The 20,497-nt window shown below is 44.9% G+C and overlaps 1 protein-coding gene across 1 annotated transcript in view; it reads left to right on the top strand.

Annotated features, from left to right (window-relative positions):
• LOC121427657 (neprilysin-1-like) overlaps nt 1-20,497 on the top strand; it is a 59,713-nt gene that overhangs the window by 21,105 nt on the left and 18,111 nt on the right. The window contains exons 3-5 of the mRNA XM_041624170.1: nt 893-1,054; nt 19,170-19,253; nt 19,667-19,872. Of these exons, the coding sequence (XP_041480104.1) occupies nt 893-1,054; nt 19,170-19,253; nt 19,667-19,872 (452 nt within the window). The remainder of the gene's footprint in view (nt 1-892; nt 1,055-19,169; nt 19,254-19,666; nt 19,873-20,497) is intronic.

Here is a 20,497-nt window from a genome sequence, read left to right as displayed (position 1 = left end):
AATATAAGTGTGTGGAGATTTCTCATTATGTGGCACACTGTGGAATACTGTGTGTCATTTCTTGTAAAGAAATCAAGGATGGATGGGAAAAGGGTGACCTGGGAAAGTAGAGCGATCATAGTTAGACCTCTGGCGTGAAAAGAACATTGTCATCTTATTCTATTGAGTTTCCCCTTTCCACTTCATGTTTTTCTTTATTTTTTGTTCAGCAAATTGCATTTGTATTTTGCGGCGAAATGAGGAAGTTGCTACTCTAGCGTATCAGTTACTAAGAGAGCAATTTTTCGTGTCGCCACTGGATATGTATGAAAAATGAGAGTTTGATGTATAAAAGGTCCGGTGAGAGAGTAAGCTAACATCCTCGTGCAATCTTCCCAGGGTCGCTTTCCCACATCCAGACACTGTTTTATAAAGGGTTAATGGGAAAATGACACAGTAGATACATGGTCAGAAAGAGTTCAAATGAAACTGGCTAGTTGGCGGGCAATTGGACTCTTTATTGGAAGGTCGCGACTGCGACAAAATGTAGACCAACTATGCATTTTCTACAGAATCCATTTTTTTAGACAGGGAGGAACAATAGAAATGGATTGTATTCATTGATTTAATCATTCCCCAAATGAATATCCATATTGTGCCGCACTCGACCCAGGTAAGGTGAATGGGTACCCGGTAGGATTTATTCCTTGAACGCTTTAGCGCCTATTAATATGGCTGCTCAGCTACAGCCGGGGTAATAATATGATATCAAGTATCAAAGCGCAGTTGAGTATATGCATATAAAGACTGCGCTATATAAATGGACATATTATCATTATTATTATATTCAATTTTAGGGAGTGTGTAGGACAGTTTAAAACTTTCGTATGAATTTTTTTTTTACTTTTTTTAGCGGGGGCGCTGATAGAAAATATGGATTTCGAGGCAGATCCTTGTCAAGATTTTTACCAGTACTCATGCGGGGGATGGATGAAGAAAACAACTATACCAGAGGAGGAGAACCAGGTGACAGTACTAGGACAACAGCAAGATAAACTTCTAGTATTAACAAGAGGTTTGAAAACTATTCTTTTTTCTTCCATGTCTGTTCAAACCCACACTCTATACTAAATTTACAGGCATAATGCCCGAAATGAATGCAGATGAAATGTAGTTAGTGAGCAGTCGACCGCCAGATCTGATTTTGAACGAAAATATTTCCTTTAATACTATATTTTTGTTAATTACTTCAACATATAAATTCAAGTATTCCAGCTGTAAATAATCGTAAAGCTTCATTCGAAGTCCGATGTTGGCCTGAATTTCTCGTCACTCACAGCCGATTCGGAATGCATTTAAACGTTTCAAGATTGTCTAAAGGTAATCAATTAGTAATGCTTTAAGCTCGTCGTTGATAATGTATACATGTATACTAAAAGTAGTGAATAAATCTATAAAGAACTCTGGAAGTCCTGCCTGAAACGCGAGTACCCTGATTATCACGAAAACAGACAAGGACAGTATCTACACGTTATACCAACAGGAGGGAGGGGGTATGTGGCAAGACATTTTTATGGTGGCGTCTTTTTTTGTCTCGCCTGCGTAGCAGAGCGAGACTAAAGGCTTCGCTTTTTCCGACGGCGGCATGGTCGTCAACATTAAAATCCTAGCCTGACGTTAAGGTTTTGAAATGTCGTCATAACTTAGAAAGTATATGGATATAGTTTATGAAATTTCGACTCAAGGGTAAACAAGTATTGACTATTCCTGAGTTTTAGTTCACATGAGCAAGGTCAAAGGTTATTTATGGTCAATAAACATAAATAGTTTGGGGAATCCAAACAACATCTTCACAAGATTCAGTTTTGTATTGTTCTAGGTTTGACAGTATATGGATCTAGTTCATGAAACTTAAAAATAAAGAGTAAGCATGTATCAGTAAGCATGTATCAGTGAATATTTTAATTGTATATATTGTGTAATTTTACATATTTGTTTGTATAAAGCTGAACAGGCTACTCTGGATAAAGATGTGAAATAAATAAATAAAAAAATAAACATTTCGCGTGAGTTTCAAGTTACATGATTAACTTTAAAGGTCATATTTGGCCATGTTTTGGGTATTTGTTGGATTGCCATACAGTTCATCGATCTATATCATGAAATGTGGACGTCAGATATTACTGATCATCTCCGGTCACATTCCAAGGTTAAGTATCATTTTGAGGTCAATGAACATCGTATTTTATTATATGAATGGTTTATTTTGTGAATAACTATTCTATAGTCGTTATTTAGTCGTTCTAAAGTCGGCACTGCTGCTTTAATTAATCGAGTAATACAGGCGAGACTATTAGAGGCGTTCCACTTGTTTCTTAGTTATTAGAAAAATAGATTTAAAAGGTATTAGGGTTAATATAAAGTACAAACTACACAGACCTTTTATTTTCGATACTTACAATGTATCCTCCTTCTTTCGTCTTCCTACTTTTACTACTCGGAAACTACACTGGATGCATGTTTTTTTTTTTTACAATTGTCATTATGATCATAACGATACAAAAAAGTTTTACAGGTGAACATAAGAGGTCGTTCCTTAGCAGCGAATCTAAACTTGAAAATACCTTAATAAATATACGTGTATACCACAGAATCATCTATTAACACTGGTCGTTATCAATATTAAAGCGCCAGCAAAATTGCACTTGTTTGAATAATTTTTTGAAAGGGGTTTTATGTCGATGTTAGATTTCAAATTATCTTCCTCTTCAAAGTTTGCTGTGCATGTGACATGCATAACAGATAGAAGATTTGAAGACAGAACTGATTTTATTTTATATATCTTTGTTTGTTCTTCCTTAGTATTTCTTATTGTAAATTCCAAGAAAACCGTATTCAAATCCACACGGACAATGTGATTCCATTACCATCATAGTAGAGATTACTCCCCTGCTCAGTAGGTATGAAGTAAAATCGGCCGGGTCCCCTGGGAAGCCAAAATGAGGGCGCCAAAAAAGAAGGAACGAGGGGAGAAAAGGGGGATAAAAGGAGGGGATAAAGGGAGAAAGAAATGGGAAGGGGGAGGGGCGCTAAATTGATATTCGACCTAGGGGGCAACGAATTGATGCTCGACCTATAGGAGCGCCCAATTGATGTTTGACATAGGGAGCACCGAACTGATAGTGGAAATGGGTGGGGGGGGGGTGTCCAATTGATGATCGCCATAGGGTCGCCAAATTGATTTTAGACCTAGAGAACGCTTAGTTGATGTTGGCCTGGGGGGGGGGGGACTTTAAATAATTGATGTTCTATATCGGGGTTGCCGAATTGATATTCGACCTACCGGCACCGAATCTATGAGTTGATGTTCCACATGAGGAGGGGGGGGGGGGCGCTGAATTGGTGTTTCGACGGAGAGGAGTGCCGAATTGATATTCGACCTAGGGTCGCCGAAATGATGTTCGATTTAGGGGAACACTGAATTGGCATCAAGTTGATATTAGACGTAGAGAGTGCTGATGTTGTTGATGTTCGACATGGGAGGGGGGGGGGGCGCTGAATTGATGTACAAGTACAACATACGGGGCGCCGAGTTGATGGTCTACATAGGGGCGCCAATCTGATGGTGACCCGAGGCGCTAAATTGATGTTAGACCTAGAGAGCGTCAAATTGATGTTCGACTTAGAAAGCGCCAAATTGAAGTTCGAACTAGGGGCGCCGAATTATGTTCGACATGGGGGGGGGTGCCGAATCGATATTCGACCTAGGATCGCCGGATTGATGTTGGACTTAAGGGGCGTTGAATTGACGTAAGACCTAGAGAGCGCTGAATTAAAGTTCGACATAGAGGGGGGGGGGGGGGAGGGCGCTGAATTGATGTTGACCCGGGGCGCCAAATTGATGTTAACCTAGAAAGCGTGAAATTAATGTTCGACATAGAGGGGAGGGGAGGGGGGCGCTGAATTGATGTACAACATATGGGGCGCCAAATTGCAGGTCAACATAGGGGCGCAAATTTGATGTTGACCCGGGGCGCCAAATTGATGTTAACCTAGAAAGCGTCAAATCGATGTTAGACCTAGAGAGCGTTTGATGTTCAAACTCGGTGCGTCGAATTGATGTTCGACATAGGGGCACCTAATTGATGTTGGACTTGGGTGGGGGGGGGCGCCGAATCAATGTTAAACATAGATAGTTGCGTTAATTCGATGGTGACCAGGGGCGCAAAATTGATCTTAGACCTAGAGATCATCAGGTTGATGTTCGAACTGGGGGCGCCGAATTATGTCCGACATGGGGGCGCTGAACTGATGTTCGACATACGGGGACGCCTTTTTACGTTCGACCTAGGAGGGCGCCGAATTGATGTTTGACATAGGGGCTCCAAATTAATGTTCGGCATAGGGGGTGCAGAATTGATGTTAATCATAAGGGCGCCGAATTGGTGTTCAACCTAGGAAGGCGCCAAATTGATGTTTCACCTAGGGCGTAAGAGGCGTCGAATTGATGTTGGGCCTAGAGAGAGTCAAATTGAGGTTCGACCTAGGGGTGCCGAATTGATGTTGGTCTTGGGGGTAACCGAATTAATGTTCGACAAAGGGGCGCCAAATTAATATTCGGCATAGGAGGTGCAGAATTGATGTTGGACCTAGAGAGAGCCAAATTGGTGTTCGACCTTGGACTGCCGAATTGATGTTTGACATATGGACGCCAAACATATTTTCGGCACGGGGGAGCTCCAAAGTAATGTTTAACATAGGGGCGCCGAATCGATGTTCAAACTTAGGGCACCGAATTATTGATGTTCAATGTAGGGGTGCCAAATCAGTGTTCGACATAGGGGCACCAATTTGATGGTGACCCATGGCGCCAAGTTGATTTTGATATAGAAAGTGTCAAATTGATGTTAGCCCTAGAAAGCGTCATATTAATGTTCGAACTAGGAGCGCCAAATTATGTTCGACTTAGGGAGCGCCGATTCAATGTTAGACAAAGGGGCACCGAATCGATGTTGGACGGGGGGGGCGCCGAATCGTTGTTACATATAGAGAAGGGCGTCAATTTGATTGTAGTCCGGGGCGCCAAATTGATGTTAGACCTAGGAAGCGTCAAATTGATATACGAACTAGGGGTGCAAATTAATAGTCGATATAGGGGCGCCAAATTAATGTTCGGCATAGGGGATGCAGAATTAATGTTAGTCATGGGGGCGCCGAATCGGTTTCCAACCTAGGAGGGCGCCAAATTGATGTTTTACCTAGGGGCACCGAGTTGATGTTGATTCCATTTCCATATCCATTTATGCTCTATATTATACTGTTTTTTTTACGAAGTAAGAATGCCCTTCTGTAAAATTGTATTTGATTTGTATTGTTTTATATTACTTTGTATTATGTTTTGAATGGAAATGAAATAAAAAAGAATTGAATTGAAATTGAATTGATGTACGGCGTATGAGGCGTCGAATTGATGTTCGACTTAGAAGGGGGGGGGGGTCGCCGAATCGATGTTCGACAAAGGGGCGTCAAATTGATTGTATCTTGGGGCGCCGCATTAACGTTAGACATAGAGAGCGCTGAATTGATGTTCAACATGGAGGGAGGGGGGGGGCGCTGAATTGATGTACAACATGCGGCGCGTCGAATTGATGGTCGACATGGGGGGGGTAAATTTGATGTTGATCCTGGGCGCCTAGTTGATGTTAACCTAGAAAGCGTCAAATTTATGTTAGACCTAAAGAGCGTCAGATTGATGTTCAAACTCGGTGCGTCAAATTGATGTTCGACATATGGGGCGCCGAATTGATGGTCGACATAGGGGCACAAATTTGATATTGACCCGGGGCGTTAAATTGATGTAAGACCTTGAGAGCGTCAAATTGATGTTCGACATGGGGGAGCGCTGAATTGTTGTACAACATATGGGACGCCGAATAGTTGGTCGACATAGGGGCACAAATTTGATATTGACCCGGGGCGTTAAATTGATGTGAGACATAGAAACCGTCAAATCGATGTTAGACCTAGAGATCGTCAAATCGCTGTTCGAACTAGGGGTGCCAAATTATGTTCGACATGGAAGGGGGGGGGGAGTGCCGAAATGATATTCGACCTAACTTCGCCGAATTGATGTTCGACTTAGGCAGCGCCGATTCAATGTTCGACAATGGGGTGTCGAATTGATGTTCGACGTGGGGCACCGAATTGATGTCGGACTTGGGGGGGGGAGGGCAATTGACATTAGACCTAGAGAGCATCAGATTGATGTTCGAACTGGGGACGCCGAAATATGTTCGACATGGGAGTGCTCAACTGATGTTCGACACACGGGGGCGCCTTTTTACGTTCGGGTTTGGAGGGCGCCGAATTGATGTTTGACATAGGGGCGCCAAATTAATGTTCGGCATAGGGGGTGCAGAATTTATGTTATTCATAGGGGCGCCGATTGATGTTGGACCTAGAGAGAGCCTAATTGATGTTCGACCTAGGAGTGCCGAATTGATGTTCGACATATGGACGCCAAACAGATCTTCGGCATGGGGGGCAAATTAATGTTAAATATAGATAGAGGCGTCAATTTGATCGTAGTCCGGGGCGCCAAATTGATGTCAGACCTATGAAACGTCAAATTGATATTCGAACTAGGGGTGCAAATTAATAGTCGATATTGGGGCTCCAATGTGATGTTTGACATAGGGAGCGCCGATTCAATGTTCGACAAAGGGGCGTCGAATTGATGTTCGACATACATGTAGGGGGGCACCGAATCGATGTTGGACTTGGGGGGGGGGGGGCGAATTGATGTTAAACATAGATAGGGGCGTCAATTTGATTGTAGTCCGGGGCGCCAAATTGATGTTAGACCTAGGAAACGTCAAATTGATATTCGAACTAGGGGTGCAAATTAATAGTCGATATTGTGGCTCCAATTTGATGTTTGACATAGAGGCGCCAAATTAATGTTCGGCATAGGGGGTGCAGAATTGATGTGAGTCATGGGGGCGCCAAATTGATGTTTTACCTAGGGGCACCGAACTGATGTTGGGCCTAGAGAGAGTCAAATTGAGGTTCGACCTAGGGGTGCCGAATTGATGTTGGACTTGGGGGTAAGCGAATTGATGTTCGACAAAGGAGCGTCAAATTGATGTTCGACTGGGGGGGGTCGTCGAATCGATGTTCGACAAAGGGGCGTCAAATTGATTGTTTCCTTGGGCGCCGCATTGACGTTAGACCTAGAGAGCACTGAATTAATATTCGACATGGAGGGGGAGGCGCGCTGAATTGATGTACAACATGGAGCAAAATTTATGTTGATTAGGGGCGCCAAATTGATGTTAACCTAAAAAGCGTCAAATTGATGTTAGACCTAAAGAACGTCAGATTAATGTTCAAACTCGGTGCGTCGAATTGATGTTCGACATATGCTGCGCCGAATTGATGGTCGACATAGGGGCGCAAATTTGATATTGACCCGGGGCGCCAAATTGATGTTAACCTAGAAAGCGTCAAATTGATGTTAAACCTAGAGAGCGTCAAATTGATGCTCGAACTATGGGCACTGAATTATGTTCGACATGGGGGAGTGCCGAATTGATATTCGACCTAGGTGTGTGTGTGTGTGTGTGTGTGTGTGTGAATTTGAGTTTTGTCAGACGAGTATCAATCAGATATGATTATTTACGTCTTGGACCGACCTTTAACGTCACCATCCGAAAGACGTGACCAGGGCTCGAACCTCAAACATCTGCATCAATTTGTAACTTCCCCACAGCTTGGATTACAGGCGCACGCCACAACGCCTAGGGGCGCCGATTCGATGTTCAACAAAGGGGCGTCGAATGGGTTTGGACGGGGGGGTCACCGAATTGAATTTTTTTCGACAAAGGGGCGTCAATTTGATTGTAGCCCGGGGCCTAGCATTGATGTTAGACATAGAGAACGCTGAGTTGATGTTCGTCATGGGGGGGGGGGGGCGCTGAATTGTTGTTCAACGCATGGGGCGCCTAATTAATGTTCGGCAAAGGGGGTGCAGAATTGGTGTTTGTCATAGGGGCGCCGAATCGACGTTCAACCTAGGAGGGTGCCAAATTGATGTTTTACCTAGGGGCACCGAATTGATGTACCACGTATTAGGCGCCGAATTGATGTTAGACCTAAAGAGCTCAAAGTTGATGTTCGCCCTGAGGGTGCCGAATTGATGTTCGACATATCGACGTTAAACAGATTTTCGGCATGGGGGGGGGCGCGGAAGTGATGTTCGACGTAGGGGCGCAAAATCGATGTTCAAGCACAGGGGCACCGAATTATTGATATCCAATCTAGGGGTACCAAATTGTTGTTCGACATAGAAGTTCATTGATTATATGTTCGACCTAGGACTGTGCTGAATTGATGTTGGACCTAGAGAGCATCAAATTGATGTTCTAACTAGGGGCGCCAAATTATGTTCGACATGGGGGAGTGTCGAATTGATATTCGACCTAACTTCGCCGAATTGATGTTCGACATGGGGGGCACCGAATTGATTTTGGACTTGGGGGCGAATAGATGTTAAACATAGAAAGAGGCGTCAATTTAATTGTAGTCCGGGGCGCCAAATTGATGTTAGACCTAGGAAGCGTCAAATTGATATTCGAACTAGTAGTGCGAATTGATAGTCGACATAGGGGCGCCAATTCGATATTAGACCTAGAGAGCATCGGATTTATGTTCGATCTGGGGGGGGCGGCCGAATTTATGTTCGATATGGGGGTCGCTGAATTGATGTTTGACATACGGGGGCGGCTATCTACGTTTGAGCTAGGAGGCAGCCGATTTAAAGTTTGGCATAGGGGCGCAAACTTGATGTTAGTCATAGTGCCGAATTGATATTCGACCTAACTTCGCCGAATTGATGTTCGACTTAGGGAGCGCCGATTCAATGTTCGACAATGGGGTGTCGAATAGATGTTCGACATAGGGGGGCACCGAATTGATGTTGGACATACATAGGGGCTTCAATTTGATTGTAGTCCGGGGTGCCAAATTGATGTTAGACCTAGAGAGCATCAGATTGATGTTCGAACTGAGGGGGCCAAATTAATGTTCGGCATAGGGGGCGCAAAATTAAAGTTAGATATAGGGGCGCCGAATTGGTGTTGAACGTAGGAAGGCGCCAAATTGAAGTTTTACCTAGGGGCACCGAATTGATGTTCGACATACATGTATAAACGCCAAACAGCTTTTCGGCATGCTGGGGGGAGCTACGAAGTAATTTTCAACATTCGGGCGCCGAATCGATGTTCAAACATCGAATTATTGAAGTCGAAATTGGTGTTCGACATAGGGGAACATCGAATAGATGTTCGACCTAGGAGGGTGCTGAATTGATTTTGGACCTAGTGGCGCCTATTTGATGTTGGACTTGAAGGGGGTGGGGGGGGGGTCGTCGAATTGATGTTCGACAAAGGGGCACCAATTTGATGTTAGACTAGAGAGCGTCAGATTGATGTTTGACCAAGGAGCGTCTAATTGATGTTTGACATGGGGATGGCGCCGAATTTACGTTCGAGCTAGGAGGGCGCCGAATTGACGTTTGACATAGGGGCGTCAAATTAATGTTTAACCCAAGGGCACCGAATCAATGTTCGACATAGGTGCGCCGAAGAGATGTTCGACATGGGGGAGGGGTGCTGAATTAATGTACAACATATGGGGCACCGATTTGATGGTCGACATAGGAGCGCCAATTTGATGGTGACCCGAGGCTCCAAATTAGAACAAATTAGACCAAGTTAGACCTAAAGAGCGTCAAATTGATTTTAGACCTAAAGAGCGTGAAATTAATGTTCGAACTAGGGGCGCCGAATTATGTTCGACATGGAAGGGGGTGCCGAACTGATATTTGACCTAGATTCGCCGAATTGATGTTCGACTTAGGGAGCGCCGATTCGATGTTATGTTCATCCTACGGGGCGCCGAATTATGGTCGACATAAGGGGGGAAGCGCTTAATTAATGTTCAAACTAGAGAGGTGCTGAATTGATATTTGACATTGGGGCGCCGATTTTGAATTCAACCTAGGGGCGTCAAATCGATATTCGACTTGGGGCGCCAAATTGATTTTCGACATAGGAAGGGGCGCTTTGATTTTATGTTCGACCTAGGGCCCAAGAATTGATGTTCAACCTACATGTACGAGGGCCCTAAACGATGCTTAACACAGGGGCACCGCATTGATGTTCGAAATAGGGGATGTCAAATTGATGTTCGACCAAGCGGGAGCCGAATCGATGTTCGACATGGTGGCGCTGTTTGATGTTAAACCTAGGGGAAGGGGGGGGGGGGGGCGCCAAATTAATGTTCGACAAAGGTGTAACATTTCGATTATGACCCGGGGCACCAAATTGATGTTCAACCCAGATTTGTCGAATTGATGTTCGACATGGGGGGATGCCGAATTTATGTTCGAGCTAGGATGCGCTGAATCGATGTATGTTCGAAATAGGGGCACCAGATGATTGATGTTCAACCTTCGCATGCCAAATTGGTGTGCGACTTAAGGGGCATGGGGTAGATGTTGGACCTAGGGGGTGTTGTATTGATGTTGGACCTAGAAAGCGCCGAATTGAAAATCGACCTAGGGCGGTCAAATTAATATTCAACATAGGGTGGGGCGCCGAATTGATGTTCGACATAGGAGGGGGGCACCAGATTTATGTTTGACCTAGGGGTGCCGAATCGACGTTCGACCTCGAGGTGCCAAATTGATCTTCGGCATAGGGGGGGGGCGCCGAATTAATGTTTGATCTACAGGTCACAAATTGATGTTCGACATACAGGCGCCGATTTGATATTCAACCTAGCAGCGGGAGGGCACCGGATTAATGTGAAACCTAGTGGCATTGAATTTTTGTTCGACAATGGAGCGTCGATTCTTTTGTTCAACATAGTGGGGGCCGAATTGATGTTCATACTAGAGGGGGGGGGAGCTGAACTAATGTTCGACAAAGGGCGGGGGCTGGATTGATGTTCAGGCAAGGATGGTGCTGATTTGAGGTTTGCCATAGGGGCGCCGATTTGATGGTTACTCAGGTTGCCAAATTCATGTTCTACCTAGAGGGCGCCGAATTGAAGCTCAACCTAGGGGCGTCAAATTGATATTCGACATAGGGGACGCCGAATTGATGTTGGACATAGAAAGGGGGCACGCCGAATTTAAGTTCGACCTAGAGGATGCCGAATCGATGTTCGACCTAAGGGCGAATTGAAGTTCGATCTAGGGGCCCCGAATGATGTTCAGCCTAGGAGGGCCAGCATTCATGCTTAACCCAGGGGCACCGAATTGATGTTTGACATAATATATTATGGGGTGTCAATTGATGTCCAACCTAGGGGGAAGCCGAATTAATGTTCGACATGGTGGCGCTGAATTGATGTTAAACCTAGGGGGCTTTTATCTGTTGTTCGATCTATGGGGGCCAAATTGATGGTATACATTAGGGTGCCGAAGTGCAGTTCGACATTGCAGGGGGCGCATAATTGAAGTTTGACCTAGTGGCGCCGGATGTTCAACAAAGGGACGCTGAATTGATGTTCGACCTATAGGCACCGAAGTAATGTTCCACATAGGGTGGCACCGCATTGATGTTGGACCTAGGGGAAGGGGGGCGCCAAATTAATGTTCAACATAAGGGTAACATTTCGATTGTGACCAGGGGCGCCAAACTGATGTTCAACCCATACTTGTCGAATTCAATTCGACATAGGGGGTGCCGAATTTATGATCGAGCTAGGGTGCGCTGGATCGATGTTTGGCATAGAGGCACTGGATGATTGATGTTCAACCTTGGGGTGCCAGATTGGTGTTCGACATAGGGGGCATCGAATAGATGTTCGTCCTAGGGGGTGGTGGATTCATGTTGGACCTTGGGGCGCCAAATTGATGTTTGACCTAGAGAGCGCCGAATTGAACATCGACTTATGGGCGTCAAATTGGCATTCAACATAGGGGTTGGGGGCGGAGGCCCCGAATTGATGTTCAGCATAGGCGGCGCCGAATTAATATTCAATCTAGGGGTCCTAAATTGATGTTTGACATAGAGTCACCGATTTGATGTTAAACCTAGGGGGCGTTGAATTGTTGTTCGACTTATAGGGCCGAATTGATGTTCAACAAAGGGGCGTCATTATAGTGGGGGACCGAATTGATGTTCATCCTAGGGCGGTGCTGAAGTACTGTTCGACATAGGGGGGGGGGGGGGCGGGCTGAATCGATGTTCGACTTAATGGCGACTTGAAGTTCGGCATAAGGGGTGGGTGTATAAATGTTCGATCTAGGGGCACCAATTTGATGTTCGAGATAATGGGTGTCAAATTGATGTTCGAACTAGGGGGAGCCGAATTAATGTTCGACAAAGGGGCATCGAATCAATATTTAACATAGTGGGGGACCGAATTGATGCTCATCCTCGGGGGGGGGGGGGGGCGCTGAATTAATGTTTGACATAATTATGGGCACCAAAGTGATGTTCGACATATGATGGCACCGAATTGATGTTGGACCTAGGGGAAGGGGGACGCTAAATTAATGTTCGACATAGGAGTAACATTTCCATTATGACAAGGGGCGCCAAATTGATGTTCAACATACATGTAGGAGGGACCACCTAATTTAATTTTCGACCGGGGGGGGGCGCTGAATCGATGTTCGACCTAGGGGGGGGGGCGAATTGATGTTCAGCATGGGGGGGGGGGGGACCGAACTGATGTTCATCCCGGGGGGGCGCTGAATTAATGTCAACATAGGGGGTGGGGGTGCTGAATTGATGTTCAAGCTGGGGTGGTGCTGAATTGATGTTTGAAATAGGGGCGCCGATTTGATGGTGACCGAGGTTGCCAAAATGCTGCTCGACCTAGAGGGCGCCGAATTGAAGTTCAAACTAGGGGCGTCGAACTGATATTTGGCAAAGGGGGCGCAGAATTGATGTTCGACATAGGAAGGGCACCATCCCTCCCGAATTTATGTTCGACCTAGGGGGCGCCGAATCGATGTTCCACCTAGGTGCGACTTGAAGTTCGGCATAGGGGGGCGCCGTATAATATGTTCGATCTAGGGGCCCCGAATTAATGTTCAACCTAGGAGGGCCCAAATTGATGGTTAGCCCAGAGGCACCGAATTGATGTTTGATATAGGGGGTGTCAAATTGGTGTTCGAGCTAGGGGGAGCCGAACTAATGTTTTACATAGGGGGGCGAATCGATGTCCATCCCAGGGGGGGGGCGCTGAATTAATGTTCGACATAGGGGGTAGGGGGTGCTGAAATGCTGTTCAAGCTAGGGTAATGCTGAATTGACGTTCGACAAAGGGGCATCGAATTAATGTTCAGCATAGTGGGGGTCCGAATTGATGATCATCCTAGGGGGGCTCTAAATTAATGTTCCACATAATTATGGGCACCAAAGTGATAATCAACATATGGCGGCACCGAATTGATGTTGGACCGAGGGGAAGGGGGACGCCAAATTAATGTTCGACATAGGAGTAACATTTCGATAGTGACCCAGGGCGCCAAATTGATGTTCAACCCAGAGTTGTCAAATTGATTTTCGACATGGGGGGGGGGGTGGTGGCGCCGAATGGATGTTCGACATAAGAAGGCCCCCCCTTCGAATTCATGTTCAAACTAGGGGGCGCTTAATCGATGGTCGACCTAGGGGCCCCCGAATTGATGTTCAACATAGGGAGGCCCGAAATGCTGCTCGACACAGAGGCACCGAATTGATGTTTGACATAGGGGGTGTCAAACTGATGTTCGAGCAAGGTGGAGCCGAATTAATGTTCGATATGGGGGGGGGCGAATTGATGTTCATCCCAGGGGGGGGGGGCGCGCTATGGGGGCCAAATTGATGGTATACATAATGGTGCCGAAGTGCAGTTCGACATTGCAGGGGGCGCATAATTGAAGTTTGACCTAGTGGCGCCGGATGTTCAACAAAGGGACGCTGAATTGATGTTCGACCTATAGGCACCGAAGTAATGTTCCACATAGGGTGGCACCGAATTGATGTTGGACCTAGGGGAAGGGGGGCGCCAAATTAATGTTCAACATAAGGGTAACATTTCGATTGTGACCAGGGGCGCCAAACTGATGTTCAACCCATACTTGTCGAATTCAATTCGACATAGGGGGTGCCGAATTTATGATCGAGCTAGGGTGCGCTGGATCGATGTTTGGCATAGAGGCACTGGATGATTGATGTTCAACCTTGGGGTGCCAGATTGGTGTTCGACATAGGGGGCATCGAATAGATGTTCGTCCTAGGGGGTGGTGAATTCATGTTGGACCTTGGGGCGCCAAATTGATGTTTGACCTAGAAAGCGCCGAATTGAACATCAACTTATGGGCGTCAAATTGGCATTCAACATTGGGGTTGGGAGCGGAGGCCACGAATTAATTTTCGACATAGGTGGGGGGGGCACCACATTCACGTCGAACATGAATTCGACGAAGGTGGCGCCGAATCGACGTTCGACCTAGAGGCGCTGAATTGTTGTTCACCATAGGCGGCGCCGAATTAATATTCAATCTAGGGGTCCTAAATTGAGGTTTGACATAGAGTTACCGATTTGATGTTAAACCTAGGGGGCGTTGAATTGTTGTTCGACTTATAGGGCCGAATTGATGTTCAACAAAGGGGCGTCATTATAGTGGGGGACCGAATTGATGTTCATCCTAGGGCGGCGCTGAAGTACTGTTCGACATAGGGGGGGGGTGGGCTGAATCGATGTTCAAGCTAGGGTGGTGCTGAATTTATGTTTGACATAGGGGCGCCGATTTGATATTGACCCAGGTTGCCAAATTGATGTTCGACCTAGAGGATGCCGAAGTTTAACCTAGGGGCGTCAAATTGATGTTCGACATGGGGCGGGTGGCGCCGAATTGATGTTCGACATAGGAAGGGGGTGCGCCGAATTAATGTTCGACCTTCGGGGCACCGAATTGTTGTTCGACTTAAGGGCGACTTGAAGTTCGGCATAAGGGGTGGGTGTATAAATGTTCAATCTAGGGGCACCAATTTGATGTTCGAGATATGGGATGTCAAATTGATGTTCGACCTCGGGGGAGCCGAATTGATGTTCGGCAAAGGGGCATCGAATCAATATTTGACATAGTGGGGGACCGAATAGTTGCTCATCCTAGGGGGGGGGGGGCTGAATTAATGTTTGACATAATTATGGGCACCAAAGTGATGTTCGACATACGATGGCACCGAATTGATGTTGGACCTAGGGGAAGGGGTACGCCAAATTAATGTTCGACATAGGAGTAACATGATGTTCAACATACATGTAGGAGGGGAGCACCTAACTTAATTTTCGACCTGGGGGGGGGGCGCCGAATCGATGTTCAACATTGGGTGTGGGGGTGCTGAAGTGATGTTTGAAATAGGGGCGCCGATTTGATGGTGACCGAGGTTGCCAAAGTGCTGCTCGACCTAGAGGGCGCCGAATTGAAGTTCAAACTAGGGGCGTCGAACTGATATTTGACAAAGGGGGCGCCGAATTGATGTTCGACATAGGAAGGCCCCATCCCTCCCGAATAATGTTCGACCTAGGGACGCCGAATCGATGTTCCACCTAGGCGCGACTTGAAGTTCGGCATAGGGGGGCGCCGTATATATGCTCGATCTAGGGGCCCGAATTGATGTTCAACCTAGGAGGGCCCGAATTGATGGTTAGCCCGAATTGGTTAGCCCAGAGGCACCGAATTGATGTTTGATATAGGGGGTGTCAAATTGATGTTCGAGCTAGGGGGAGCGGAACTAATGTACTACATGGGGGGCGAATAGATGTTCATCCCGGGGAGGGGGGCGCTGAATTAATGTTCGACATAGGGGTAGGGGTGCTGAATTAATGTTCAAGCTAGGGTAATGCTGAATTGACGTTCGACAAAGGGGCATCGAATTAATGTTCAGCATAGTGGGGGTGCGAATTGCTGATAATCCTAGGGGGCACTGAATAAATGTTCGACATAATTATGGGCACCAAAGTGATAATCGACATAGGGCAGCAGCGAATTAATGTTGGACCCAGGGGAAGGGGGACATCAAATTAATGTTCGACAAAGGAGTAACATTTCGATAGTGACCCAGGGCGCCAAATTGATGTTCAACCTAGAGTTGTCAAATTGATTTTCGACGTGGGGGTGGCGCCGAATGGATGTTCGACATAAGAAGCCCCCCCCCCTTCGAATTTATGTTCGACCTAGGGGGCGCCGAATCGATTGTCGATCTAGGGGCCTCGAATTGATGTTCAACATAGGAGGGCCCGAATTGCTGCTTATTTAACACAGAGGCACCGAATTGATGTTTGACATAGGGGGTGTCAAACTGATGTTCGAGCAAGGGGGAGCTGAATTACTGTTCGACATAGGGGGGGGGGGCGAATTGATGTTCATCCCAGGGGGGGGGGGGCGCTGAATTAATTTTCGACATAGGGGGTGGGGGTGCTTAATTGATATTCAAGCTAGGGTAATGCTGAATTGATGTTTGACATAGGGGCGCCGATTTGCTGGTGACCAAGGTTGCCGAACTGCTGTTCAACCTAGGGGCGTCGAAGTGATATTCGACATGAGGGGCGCTGAATTTATGCTCGATATAGAGGGGGGGGCGCCGAATTGATGTTCAAACTAGGGGCGCTGGATTGATGATCAACCTAGGAGGGCACCGCATTGATGTTTTGTATAGGGGTGCCGAAATGAATTTCGACCTAGGGGCGTCGAATTGATATTCGACATAGGGGAGGGGGCGCCGAATTGATATTTGATACAGAAGGGGGCGCCGAATTTATGTTCAACTTCGGGGGGGGGGGCGAATCGATATGCGAACTTGGGGCGCTGAATCGATGTTCGGCATAGGGGGCGCCGAAATGATGTTCAATCTTGGAGGGCGCCGATTTGGTGTCTTACCCAGGGGCAACGAAGTAATGTTCGTTATGGGGGTGTAAAATTGATGTTTTACCTAGGGGGTGCCAAATTGACTTTCGACATGGTGGCGCTGAATTGCTGTTAAACCTAGGAGGCGTTTATTTGATGTTTGATCTAGAGGGCCAAATTGATGGTATACATAGGGGTGCCGAGCTGAAGTTTAACATAGGGGACGCTGAATTGATGTCCGATGTAGAGGGCGCCGAATTGATGTTAAACCGAGGGGCGCTGGATTGATGATCAACCTAGGAGGACACTGAATTGATGTTTTGCCTAGGGGTGCCGAAATGAATTTCGACCTAAGGGCGTCGAATTGATATTCGACACAGGGGAGGGGGCGCCGAAATGATATTTGATATAGCAGGGGGCGCCGAATTTATGTTCAACCTCGAGGCGCCGAATCGATGTTTTACCCAGGGGCACCAATTTGATGTTCGAGATATGGGGTGTCATATAGGAATGGGAATACAAAAATATATCAGATATTTCATCTCTCGCTTCGCGCTTGTATTAACTGTTTGAGATACCCATTCTATTCATGATTGTAAATTGTGGTTAACCTGTCCAATTTGCAATCAGAATGTCAACATTTTTTACCTCGCGCTCGCATTATTTGATTGGAAAAATATACATTCTATTCATGAGTCACTGTAACCTTCGACTTTGGTCATGTGACTAAAACTCGCGCATGATGTTCAGTGATACCTGATTGCTCCTATGTCCAAGTCTTATGAACTAGATCCATAAACTTAATTCAACATATATACCCTTAACATTGCCAAAGTTCATTGACCCTAAATGACCGTTGACTTAGGTCATGTGATCTGAAACTTGTACAGGATGTTCAGTGATACATGAATAATCTTATTCTTATATCCAAGTTTTATGAACTTATTCCATAAACATTCAAAGTTAGGATGGAAATTCAACAAATACCCCAAACATGCCCAATCCTCATTGACCCTAAATGAGCTCTGACCTTTATAGTCATGTGACCTGACACTCAGGCAGGATGTCTAGTAATACTAAATTACCCTTACATGTAAGTTTCATGAATAGACTCTTTTTAGTTATGGTATTTCAAAAAAATAACCTTGGTTAAGATTTCGATATTTATTCCCCAATCATGATCTAAGTTCATTGACCCTAAATGACCTGTGACCTTGGTCATGTGACCTAAAGCCAAGGCACGATGTTCAGTCTCGCTCTATGCAGGCGAGACAAAATACATAAGAATTAGATATTGGCGGCAGATCGGGGAAAATGTGAATAGAAATATTTTATCCGCCCCCTCCACTTGATGAAAGCTGGAACTGTCTTTTAGATATATGACGAAAGAAAATCTGACTGATGAGAACGTGGAACACTTCCAAGACTCATGGTCATCGGTAATCGGTACTGAAATATGTCGGCAGACAAGGGCCTCCACCCCCCCCCCCTCCCGTGGAAAAGGCCTAGCGACGCCCCTGCTTGCATTATTTATGTCGGCCTTGTGAGATATCTCATGTTTTCAGAATAAAAGTAAGATTTTCTTAAACTTCGGTCTGCAGGACTACCCCTACAAAAATTCACAAGGTGTGATGAGAAGTTAAACAAAATTGAAAAACCCAAAAGTACTTGAAATTCTGTGGTTACTGATCGTAAATTAAATAGAAATCGATCGCGTTCGTAATTATTCATTTAAAAGTGGTATTACATTAAATTCGTGGATATATTTTTTCATGAAAACATCATTTAAAAGTGTGGTCTCCAATTGTCTTTTTATTTGATTATGAAATAAGATCAATATGTATTTAAGGCACCTATGTTTGTCTGGCGGGGAGGGCGGGCGCAGGGGCGCCAAAATCAGGTCGGGCCCCCAGGGGTGCTATTTCCTTGATAGGCGCCTGAACCCCAACACACTTGATTTGATATTTAAAAATATGTATTTACATGTCTGCTCTCTCATCTAAACACGTCCGTTCCAGCAATAATCTGCTTGTATTTATGATGTTCTGGTATTTAATGTAATTACCAGAAAATTTTGGTAGAAAATAAAAACATCTGATGAACCTAAATCTGTATTATCCAAAATACTAACTAAGATTGTATTGCTCTACTTGAGCGCAAAAAAAATCAGATAAAACAATTATTTGGTATTCATGACTCTTCATTATTTTTTTTTCTACAAGAAGTATTAAATGACTCGATATATTTTTTTCTCGACTATACTCTTACCAATCAGGTTTATTGGAAGAACCCTCTGTACCAACAGAAAACGAAGCAGAGTCGAAAGTAAAACATTTATATGAAGCCTGCATAGACGAAGGTAAGTGAGCACAATCATTATTATAACTGGGACCACGTTCAACAATCCGTTCAGTGATCAATATTTTCATATTAAGTGTAAGTCACTAAAATTACAATCTAATCAAATGTAATAGACAAATTTTAGAAACTCCCCTTAATTTCCCGAAGACTCCTCGCAAACAAAATATATGTTAAAACACCCCATATTCAATATTTTTAAAAGAGTATTCCCGACTTTGACCCATAAGCATACATATATCCTTGTAAATATTTCACGCGGAGACACGACAGGCAATCTCGCGAGTATATGAAGGGAGAGGGACTTCAGTAGAATTTAGCCCCTTATAGGTTAAAAAAGTAAAATACGAAATAACTCCAATGGTTTATGATCTTTAACAATTCGTCTTACATGTCAATCATACCGTCTTAAAGCTGCTGTTATCAGGAGGGACGTCGAACCGCTCCTACAGTTTGTTGATGATCTTGGAGGATGGCCGATTGTCAGTGACACTTTCGACGAGGAAAACTGGATTCTTGAAGAAGTTCTTGCCCGAATTCGGCAATTCCACAACACAAATTACCTGTTTAAACATCAATTAATGAAGGATGTCACAGAGTCCAGCCAGACGCTAATTTTCGTAAGTAAATGACCATCACACACTGTTTAAAAAAATTTCCTTAAAATAAAAGAAGTTCCTGCAGCAGAGTCTCGAGAACACCTGTAATCTTACCAGATTGCGTAAACTTACAGAACATTGGTATTTGGTGTGTGGAACCTTACAAATTTTCTTTTTAAAACAGACCTGTTCTGTTAAATTGCAGAACAATTTCTGTTTTATGAATTTACAGAATGATTCTGTTATTGCTTTCTGCAAAATCCTTTTCCCCTGTAAAATCAGGGTTTTTAACAGTGCAGTTAATTTTTGTCCCCAATTTGGATGACATTTTATATGCCACTTTGCATTGTTTAAGGCAAACGTTAGATAATTATGTTAATCATGTAAAACTATTTTTAAAAATGTGATATCACACTAACCTTAGGTCTCATTATTAAATCTAAATATAATTATTTGACAGTTATAGTTGACAGCTATAATGAAAGTGAAATGATAAAACTAGATCTTTTAAAGCTCATTACCTTGATCGTTGAACCTCAACTTGAAGGATCACTCTCCTCAAAGCGTAACCCTTATCTTGGAGGGGTTTGTGCTCCGTCATTCTGTTGGATGCTGATGCTGATGTTGCCGTTGATAAGATGGCATC

Source organism: Lytechinus variegatus, chromosome 14, assembly GCF_018143015.1.
Source record: "Lytechinus variegatus isolate NC3 chromosome 14, Lvar_3.0, whole genome shotgun sequence".
Classification (NCBI taxonomy): Eukaryota; Metazoa; Echinodermata; class Echinoidea; order Temnopleuroida; family Toxopneustidae; genus Lytechinus; species Lytechinus variegatus.
This window is presented reverse-complemented; position numbering and strand designations above follow the sequence as displayed.